This window comes from Scatophagus argus, chromosome 11 (assembly GCF_020382885.2).
Source record: "Scatophagus argus isolate fScaArg1 chromosome 11, fScaArg1.pri, whole genome shotgun sequence".
NCBI lineage: Eukaryota > Metazoa > Chordata > Actinopteri > Scatophagidae > Scatophagus > Scatophagus argus.
In genome coordinates this window covers 6039383-6050520 of record NC_058503.1, presented here as the reverse complement: position 1 = coordinate 6050520, position 11138 = coordinate 6039383, and the positions used below count along the sequence as shown (strand labels likewise).

The following is an 11138-nucleotide window of genomic DNA, read 5'->3' as shown; positions in this document are numbered from 1 at the left end:
GCAACAAGGCAAATGGGGCCCGAACGTCAGAAAAAATACTGTTCAATTCTGACATTATTGGGAAGGAGAAAAGGGAAGAGAAAATAATAAACATCTTTAAGAAAACTGTGATTTAATCTGGCAGCGAGGAGCCTGGTTTCAGCACGCTTTCATACGAAGTGCAAGTTCTGCATCACTTTGACTCAAGTCATCAAGCTCTATGACGTATATGAATGAATGAATGAATGGACGGATGAACGAATTAAGGGTCTACACAAAAATCTAATAAACATATTTTCAGGCATTGCTTAGATTAAAAGCATTTTCCATCATGTATCAACCCACATCCGTCCCACAAGGTTGCACACATGTTCGGCAGTTAAAAATCTGTAATCAACCATTTTGCTGAATCACTGCTCCCCTCACGGTATGCCCAGCGGAGACACACACATACACACATACACACATTCATGCCATCAAAAGCCTCACAAAAGTGCTACGATCCCCATCCCCCTATGATTGTACATCCTATGTAGGAGGGCTCTTTTTACATCCCATTGCATGTCTCAACATTTTGGCATGACGTTGCATCATCCAAGCTGAAGAAAACAACAGTCAATACAACATTTGTAACAGAAACCTAACAATGAAATGAAATCAAAAGTGAAACACTGGATTCATCCCAAACGTGGGTTGCTTTACGTTGCGTTTAGCCGTAGAGAGTTAGTAGAGAAAAGCTGCCGCAGGACACAGAGACCTCATATGGAGGCGGTCTCCCACTGATCTCTCCTGACTGGGGAGACTCTGCCCGGAGCTAAAGGGCAGTTCCACGCTGGAGGTTTTTGGTATCGATTGTTCGAAGCTGCACCATAAACCCCCTTGGAGGGGAATGTTTTCACTGCTTCACCTAATGAAGGCTGGCAAGGCCAACTGGCACAATGACTGGGCATGCTGGGATGTGAAATCCCTCACCAGCTTTGGGAACTCTGCACCCTCACCCTCAACCAGCCGCACCAGTCAGTAGCAGCGAGTATTAGACTGTTTGCATGTGCTACAGGGCATATAGGTGGTGGTGGGCGGATGGAGCAGCGGCATCAGTGTTGGTGTTGGCGGTGTAAGTAACGCTCTGATTTTTTTTTTTTTTTTTTTTTGCAACCAATGAACAAAGGGAACAGGCACTGTAGATGTGTGCTTGTCCCAATTTTCATGTCTGATGTATTGTTTTTTTCATTAGAGATTTTAGCATTAGTGATTACATTCAGGTCACAGATAAAAGTCACTGTTTTCATCCAACATTAAAGGTCCAGTGTGCAGTATTTAAGGCAGAAATGGAATATAAAGTTCATAATTACATTTGTATTGGTGTATAATCATATGAAAGTGAGAATTATTGTGTTTTGGTTACCTTAGAGCGCGACAGCCGTGATGGGAGAGGATGAGATGAGAGGTGTTCAGGTGGTTGCAAAGTGGAATCACACTATTAGGTGCCACTAAATCCTACACACTGGACTTTTAAGAGCAACTGTTAGCAAACCAACCCACAGGCCTTTCACACTCAAATGTATTTATTTACTTCTTTGTTTTTAAAAGTTTCTCTTATTTTCTCTTTTCCGTTTCAGTCAATTTTGCCATTTTTTTTCATTATTTGAAAGCTGGCTTGTCAGATTTCTACAGAACCTGATGGCTTCTAGATGCTATCACATTTGGATCAAGAGATTGGGATTCATCTTGATGATTCAAATCCACTTTACAGGAGAGGCAGAACAGAGAGGCCTATAGCAGATTACGGACATATTTTCAACAATGATGTGAGTTTAATAAAGGACTGCATTTTTGATGAAAACAGTGGCTTATACCATCAATTGTAATGAACAACAAAACCAGAGTCTCTGAAGTAAAAACGCTGATTAAATGAGAGGCATAAACTGTAGCGAGGGATATGTGGGAGATTGTTGGAACTGAGAACAAGCTGATTTCTCACTTCAAAGGATTTGGAATCGTTTGTTACCTCCAGCCGAGAGCTAAGATACTCTTCTACTAAACAACAGTTGCTAAATTCCTACTGTGAAAAAAGATCTGGGAGCAGAACATATAATTCCAGGCAGAGTGTGTGTTCGTGTATGTGTGTGTATGAACTGGTGTATGTGTGTGTTTGCAATAAAGCCTGCCATGCTGTGTTTTGTTTTCCAACTCTGTTCATTAGTTTAATAATTATATTTCTAAATCTTATTAGTCTTATCTCAAGAGGAGCCGTGAGCAAACTGCAGTGTAAGTCTGTGTGTGTGTGTGTGTGTGTGTGTGTGTGTGTGCGTGTTTGCTGACGAAGTACGTGTGCTTGTTCTGTATATAATGTGTAGAGCGACACAGAATTGTTTTTGTGTTGTATTTTTTCAAGTCTTTTTATGATTTTTTTTTCTTTGTGTTGTTTTTTTTTTTTGCTGTAGGAAAAAAAGCACAGGTAACATTGAAAAAAGTCAGTGCAGTCAATGGATAGGAAACAGGCAAATGTGACTGGGCCGATGAGACTGTTCCTGTCTGTTCGGCACCACCACACAAGTCGGTTGGCATTATAAGTCCCACGTGAATAACCGAAAAGCAGCTCTTCAACCTCCGTCCTTGCCCTGCAGTGCTGCCAGGAAGATGTGATTTAAGAGTCTGTGAAAACGCTCCAGGATGACTTTCAGAATCAACAAAAAGCAAAAAAATGAAATAACAGGTTTCCAGTTCTTAGCGAGTCCTCCACCTGACTCTGGTAGAGTGCGAGACGATGGAGGGTCATGCAAGGGTTTTGTTGTTCAGCTGGAGTGAATCGCAGGGCAGAAAGAGCAGCACAAAAAAAACGAAGACCTCTCTGCTTTCTGCTTTTAATATGGTCCACAAAATACAAATCCCGTTTCTGAGAGTTGGTGTGATTTTGTTTTTTTGTTCATCCATTGCTTGCTTACAGAATGCAGAAGCACAGCCGGAGCACATGGGGATTACAAGACCAACAACGTGCTTCTTTTCATCCCACACATTCTGTTGAAGTCATGTTAGACTTTCTGTTTTTTTTTTTTTCCCAAACACAATTCAGCGAGTTTTAAGACATTTTCCTCTAAGAGAGAAAAGAACCAAGTGTCATTCTTTGTAATAACAACAATAAGAAGAATTATCGTCCTCTAAGTAGAAAAAAAAAAAAAAAGGAAGAAAGTGTCGCTGCGCATTTCTGTCAGATGGCCTGCGGAGGCGGCAGGCGTCTCAGTGAAAGTGAGAGATGCGAACACCCACTGGAGGAGAGCCTGAGAGCTGCAGCGGCACCTCGCTGACCGAGGTCCCATGGGTGCATCGAAACACCCTGGGTTCGATTGTCAGCTATGCTAGAAGTCAATCTGTATGGACTCTCTCCTGCAGATTTGGCATTGTTGTTTTCTTCACATGGATTATTGAAGCTGACTGCGGCAGATGATGGTTTCTTATGTTCCGTATATGAGAACCATTAAAAAAAGAAAGAAAAAAGTTGAGTATTTGATTTTGTAAAGCTCATAATGCACAAACAACTGACTACATGAAAGTTTCCCCACTGAACTTCTCACCCAAAGTGACTCTATGGTTTAAACACACTGAATACAGAGAAAGAAAAAAGGCGGCGTAATGTTTCATCAAGCGAGTTAAGTATATGTTAGACTGGCTGTGTCCAAGGCCCCAGAGCCACGTGAGAGCAGCCGAGGTTCACCGGGATGATGCATTCAAAGACGGGTGTGTGGAGTGTTCACTATTGCGACTGTGTGAGTGTGTAATTTTAAAGAAAAACAACAAGCTAGCTACTCCTCATTTCCCTCCAATCCCCGTCTCCAATGAGAGGACCGTCAGTTTGTTCGATCTTTATGGCCCTCTCAGATGGATGCGCTGCCCAGCAGGCGTCATGGCCGCGACTGCTTTACAGACGGGGTGAGCGAGGTGGGCGGTTGGTAGACCGACTGCCCGTCCCTCTCTCTTCCTATCTCTCCTCCTCCTCCTCCTCCTCCTCCTCCTCCTCCTGCTCCTCCTCCTCTTTCTCCTCTTGATTCTTCCCTTCTCCCACGCCTTCTCTTTCTTCCCTCAGATGTGCCTCTTCATGTGCAGGGCCAGGTGGTCTGACCGAGAGAAACACCTGCGACAAGAGTGCAACAAAGAAGCTATGTCAGAAAAATTCCAAATAACATCTCATATATGCAAAAAATACATATGGAGAAGTAAATGTAAACTTCTCATTACAGTAAACGAGAGATAGGAAATGTTAACATGAAACATGATTTCATTGCAGCATCAGTGTAGCAGCAAAATACAAGACAGAACATAAAAATTAAAATACATTTAATTAAGAATAAAAGAGAAAATATCTTACATAAAGGTATATAACTGACCACGTAAAGACATGTGCAAAAGTACAATTGATCCTATTTTACTGGAGACACAAAATAACCATAATATGTCAAGTAACTGTTGCTGATCAGTGCCTCAGGCTCTGTATTTTAGTTGTGAATGGGCCACATTCCCAGGACCCCTGAAATACCCACTGGCTCTGTGTACTTCTTGGAAACTCCCCATATAACCTCAAGCCCCTTGAACTTCCTACTATGTGTATTTCCTGGAAGTCCTCCACACTTGCCACCTCCCTATACTACACATTGGCTTTGTGCATTTTCTTGAAAGTCCCACTGATCTCTCCACCATGTGCTCTGGTTTAGTTCTTTACTAAAATTTAAGTGAACACTGGTGGAGTATTTAGGTGGGAACTTTAAGATTCATGCAGAGTTGGCAGTCTAGGTGACCTATGAAGCGCTAGTGTTGGCCATTTAAGCTAACGAGCTGATGTTGACAATACTACACAATTTCAATAAATATTGAGCCCCAACAGTACACTTCCTGCTGTCTTGTTAGCCTATTCAATTAAACCAAAATGAAACATGGTGACTAAAGTGTGAATATCAGGCATGCTAAATTCAGCTTCTAATGCTGACTCAACCAGTGTGACGACCGGAGTTAGTTTGTGGTGGGAAAGATGTGGATATTGACATTTCCCCTTCAAAAGTGGTAATATGTCAAATCCCAATAATTACATTTTTAAAAGTAGTTTATATGGCAGCCACAGGTTTTGATATAGTCATATTTAACTGGATGAGTAAACCCTACTGGGAAAGTGTTATTTGAAGCCAGAGATAGAAATTGTAAGAATACAACTACAGAGATCTGAAACCACTTCATTTTAAATGTACTGTAAATTTTGGTAGTCTGTCACACCAGTGAAATCCATATGTGAAAGCTTTGACTTCAAGCTCAGTGACTTCCTAAATACGACTCAAACACAACCATAAATCACAACCAGGTCACTCCAGCTCTGCTGTCAGTTCTCAAGCTCTGAGTAGAATACTATTGTAGAGACTGTATTAGATATGCATGGTGAACATAGACACTAACGCACACAGGCTGGCAGTACTTTGTGATGTCGGGTCATTTAATTCAGCAGTTGCTGCACCTGGTGTGAAAGAGACATAAAACCAGGTGCTGGTGATGTGTAGTATGCGAATGGCAATGTCACGAGCATTTTGATTTCATTACACCATTGTGAAGACATTAAAGCTGAACATCCACAATAAAATGAATCACAAATGATATGACTGAAGGAGAGGCAAAACAAAATGCGGGTGAGAATAAAATGGGGAATTAAAAATTCAATTTGCCAGAGGCTTTATTCATTATTAATTAGTCAAGGCTATTCTGTGTGTGTGTGTGAATGAATGTGTGTGTGTGTGTGTGTGTGTGTGTAGGCAGGCTGTTGTTCTATCCAGATACAAGCAGACAGAGCTGAATGCAATAAAGTACAATAGAAATTTTGTTATGCTGCAGCAATACCTTCTGTCTTTCAGATGCCTCCACTGTGATCAATTCTCTTAAACCTTATTTTAAATCAACATAATTGCATAAAGTGTATATGCCAATCTTTGCAAAGTCCTACAAATAAATGCTTGGCTTCTTTAGTAGAGGAGTTTGTAATTCTGCGTCTTTTTCCTGGTGTGTCACATTCAATGTCACAAATGTGCAATAGGAAGAGGAAACATGATGTCAGTTATTGGGGGACAGCTTTTCACTGAGCCTGACAAATTCTAAAGAAAGAAAATGTTTCCACTGTTTGTGACATCATCAGCCTACTTGACTCCTGCTGTTTTAGTGTTTCAGTGTTGATAGTGAAAACATTAGTTGAAAACATGTAATGTATATAGAACCCTGCTCTGACATATTAATCCACACAGGGTTTATAGATTTCAAAGCATTACTGTAACCATAGTGTCAGTGCACAGTTGAACTTTGCTCTGTTGTCGAGTGTTTCCCCTCAACCTTTAGCTGGCCATGTGGTACCTACTGTACACCTTCACCAATCTGCGTGCATGTGTGTGTGTGTGTGTGCGTGTGCATGTGCATGGCTGGACAGATGGCCATGCCAGTTACTGTGTCGCTGCTGGGGGTGCAGAGCAGCCAGACCAGCTGGTAACACCCCTCCCACACCACCCCCCACTCCCCTCCTTCCCAATTCTCCTCTTTCTCTTCCTCTTAACTCTCCCTTCTTCTCCTCACTTCTTTTTTGTCCTCCTCATCACTCCTCCTCCTTCCAGCTCCATGGAAACATCAGGGGGTCCCTGCTTGATTAGGCAGGATTAATGACAGATTGCCATGTGTGTGTGTGTGTTTCCCCAGGAGAAATTGTGTCAGATTGAACATTCTATCTAATGTTAACCTCTCCATGGCTGCCACTTTTCGCCATTCTCATGGTAATATTTGGTGGGCTCCCCCACCACTACTGTGTATGTGTGTGTGTGCGCGTGTGCATCCTGGCTACGTTAAGCATGTTTCCATCCATCTTGTAATCTGAGCATCAAACAGCCTAGAGGGAAAAACTGGAAATGTGAAAACAGGATTAAAGCTGCTTTCAGACAGCGAGCAGTTGCCGCACCAACATTGGTGGACTTTGAATCAGTGGCAGCAGGGCCCAATTCCACTGCTGTCTACCTCCATCTAACGTCTGTACACTACAGACTGCTACTATTCACCTACTTTAATCTCATTATGCACCTTAAACTAGAGGAAATTGTTCACACTGTTAATAGGATGGACAAAATCTGATGATGGCATGAGATGAAATGCCAGGGGATCACCAAAGTTCACACGAGTGTCTGCACCAAATTTACTTGAGATACTGCATCTGGACTAAAGTGGTGGACCAACTGGCCAGCCCACACATCATCTCTAGTGCCACAATGCTAACTTAGTTAAAAACAAGTGGATGTAAAAAAAAAAAGTTCTCCTGGCTGAGGTGGAAAACCTGGACTACCTGGCATTGATAAAGGAAGATTTGATACAGGTTGATGGAAACAGTTAATTATGGCTCTAAATATTACATTACCCATCAGTGGTCTCTGTTGCTATAGTGAAGATGCTGGACAGAGGCCAAAGCAGAGCTGGGAAGCTTCAGTTTGATAAACACACAAACAACTCTGTGACTGGATCTTTCTTCCTTAAATTTTCCTTAATTTTCCTTAAAACTTCCTTAAAGTTTTAGAAAACAAAAAGGACCTTGTCCCTCCTCAATGTGAAGACTTTGAGGCAGAGCCCCAATAGTGACACAGCATATGTCAGTGATACTGAGCGTCCAAATGAGTTGTTGTTACGTCTGGACCTTTAAATGTTTGCATCTGTCAGTATGACTTTGCATACAAACGTCTTTGTGTTCTGTATGCATGTGTGTTGTGTGTCTGTGTACTGTGTTTGTGTGCATGTGTGTGTGTATGTGTGCCAAAAAGGAGCTAATACAGTCCCAGCTCTCGGCCAGGATTAGAAGCTTCCAGCAGGTTTCTGGAGGGTTTTATGTCTAAAACCCAAACTAGGGGAAACCCACAACAGCCAATTACACTGTCTCTAGGGCAAAAGTGTGTGTGTGTGTGTACTGTTCATCAGAAAGGTAGTGCAGCACACACACACACACACACACACACACAGAATGTATGTTAAAGCAGAGCTGGCATCTGGTGCCACTCAATTAGCTGTGACCAGGCTGCCAATAGCCAGAATCCCTTTAACTGCCAGCACTGGGGCATGAGTAAGCACACACACACATACACAACCACACACACTTCCTTGAGTGACCAAACACCAAACAGAGATGATGTAAATGGCTGCATTTATACTGCACTTTTAAACACAACACCAACAATGGGCTACCATGCAAGGTCTGACGATCCGGATCAATTTCAGGTCCCAAGTCTGGTGTGAACATGTGGAAATAGAGACTGAACTGCCAACCTGTGATCACCGGACAATGAGCTCTGCTTCCTTAGCAACAGACACACTATGTAACTTCCCTGTCACAGAGTCGATCATGAGCATATGCATCGCTGACTAAAATCTTATACCACTGGCCAGATAACATGACTTGAAAGCCAATAATAATTTCCCAACCTATTTCTGGGCAGAAATATGCATTCTTGTGGCTGCCACACAATGTGAATCCATCGGGAACTAACTTAATTTCAGATAGCATTCCTTATCTTTAAATTGACTGTTGTCTTGAACCTTTAACATTAAGGAGTTCAGATAAGAAGTCACCTGAGCTCCTCCTGTACACAGCTGCTGAAGGAGGAAATCTTTAAGAAAAGGATCACGTTGCCTCTAAACTCCAAACTGATTAGTGTGCAGTATTTTGCGTAGCTTAGCACAAAGTGTGTAAGCAGAAGGAAACTATTAGCCTAGCGCTGTTAAAGATGCCCAAGTGATCTTATTTTTGTTGTATTTTACACATCTAAAAACAGAAAACGACTTTCTATTTTGACTTGTTATGGTAGAAAAAACACAGATGTTAATAATAACAAAGGATCCGTTTTATTCAAGGGTCCCACGGGGTGTGACGGTGAGCCAGGACCACAAAACTGAAGCGGCTAAATGGAATTGATCCATTATTTTTGTTATTTATGCCTGTGATTTTCCTGCTCCGATGTGACAATATAAAACATTAATTGCCACCTTAACCATAACCATGAACCCCAAAATTGTCAAAATGATGACTTGACAAGAAGATTCTACTCTCACTTGGAAACGCAGGTCCTTGACAGATATGGTGCATCAGCGTCCAGTAAATGTTAAGCATGCTGTATGTTTACAGTTACTGTTTGTTTACCTGTCGCAGTGGTTGCACTTGAATGGCTTCGCTCCGGTGTGTTTACGGTAGTGTCGTGTCAACTCATCACTGCGGGCAAAACGCCATTCGCAGCCCTCCCATGAGCACTTATAGGGCTTCTCACCTGACAGAGAGAGAGAGAGAGAGGGGGGGGGTGAGGGGGCAGGGTGACACATTTTATTAGAATTTTCACATTTAATTTCACATGTCTAAACTACAGCTGTTCACTAATACACAGGTTACCACTCCTGGCTTTTTCCAAACTGAGACACACACACACACAGCCCAGGGGCCAGACAGGCAGACTAGTTTAACACAACAGCCATTTCAATGAGCCAATACACTCAATTAGCTGTAAATGAAGTCTTTCAGCACTGCGGCATGTTAATTCATAATCCCAAATTCACCCTGAAATGAATCTCGTTTTGTTCCTTCTATCACCACACCTCTGCCCCCCCGCCCCCCAACACACATGCGTGCACACACACACCCGGAGGTGGTTGGATCTGAAATGTAAATGAAGTTTCATCCCCCACTTCACCAGATGGGAGAAGAGATGGTCTATTGTTCTCAGCCTGTAGTTATCTCTCCATGATAGAAAGCCTTCCAGCTGTGTGTGTGTGTGTGTGTGTGTCTTTTGGCTAGAGGGGTGTGTGTTTACGTAGTGTGCATGAGCAGACTGTCCTCAGATGGGACGTGATGATGTCTGTAAATGCTTGTATGACAGTGTGTTTCTCTCTGTGGGTGTGAGTGTGTATGTGCACTCAGCAGTTAAATGCACCGTAATCATGCACTGCCCCCCCAAAATAATACCACGACAACTACTACTACTACTAGTAGTAATAATAATAATAATACAAAGAATTTTGCACATCTGTCCTGTTCCCTGTTGCTCAGTTTTCCACAGGACATCCTGAATGGTTTCTTTTTGTGTTTTTACATATAGTTGGTGTGCTTAAAGTGCTAGAACCAAAGGCAACTGGATTTCTTTTAGATTGTCTTCGCTTCTAGCACTTTAACTACCATGACCCAGATGACTGAGAATCTTTATGGACATATAGTTGGTGTGGTGATTTTGGGTATATCACTTTGTTCAAAACCTTAAGGAGCCATAGTGATTCCTGATTTAAAAAAGGGTCTATGTTGCTCCAGGTACTAATGAGAAGATGACACACATGCCAGGTAGTCCAGTTTTGCAGAGTCTGACTGCTTATCGGGTTTATCATTACCTCAGCTAAAGCTTTTTACGACTCTAGAAGGTTGTTAGAGCAGCAATCATTTTATCCTCAGTCACCATTAAACAGTAGGCTAATGCTGTTTACATCACCAAATCCAACAACAGAATGTAACCTTGAAATATGCGTGATGCTGGATGTTGTCAGGACTCCCAGTGCCTTAGTGCAGTAGACTTATTTAAATGAATAGACATGGAGTGTGATGCTGCTCATAAACCAACCAAACTGTTAATTAAATCAATTTATTTTCAAATATTTCAAATGTTGATAAAGAGGAAACACTTTAAAAACAGGCCTTTGTCCACCGCATGAACTGTTTGAACACTGTCTGAAAAACATATGCAAACCTAAGTGCTGACCCCTAATGTGTGTGTGAACTGGTGGGTGTAAACTATAACTGAGGTCCTGATGACTCATAATGGGGAGTAATACAGCAGCTTACAGTCAGTTAGCCAGATGTCCAAGCACTCCCTTTGCAGAATGATCAAACAAACTCACACTAATATATGGCAGGACCAACGAACTTTGACAAGAAAAAACAGTATTACAGTATATCCTGTTTGCAGATCTCTGTATTGCCACCCATCATTGTTTTTTTGTTCTTCAGTGATTTAAATAGGTCAGGTATCTGATGTCTCTTTCCCTGTCTGGAAAAACAACCAAGCCAATCAGAAGTTTGTTGACATCACTAGCAATTTATTCATCATCTTCCTGTAGTAGAGCCAGAACAATTATGACAA

At 42.0% G+C, this 11138-nt stretch overlaps 1 protein-coding gene across 1 annotated transcript in view; it reads right to left on the bottom strand.

Annotated features, from left to right (window-relative positions):
• Positions 1-1077: 1077 nt before the first annotated feature.
• klf7b (Kruppel-like factor 7b) overlaps positions 1078-11138 on the bottom strand; it is a 54641-nt gene continuing 44580 nt past the window's right edge. The window contains exons 3-4 of the mRNA XM_046403781.1: positions 9164-9287; positions 1078-4108 (exon numbers count right to left, since the gene is read on the bottom strand). Of these exons, the coding sequence (XP_046259737.1) occupies positions 4057-4108; positions 9164-9287 (176 nt within the window). The 3' untranslated portion in view covers positions 1078-4056. The remainder of the gene's footprint in view (positions 4109-9163; positions 9288-11138) is intronic.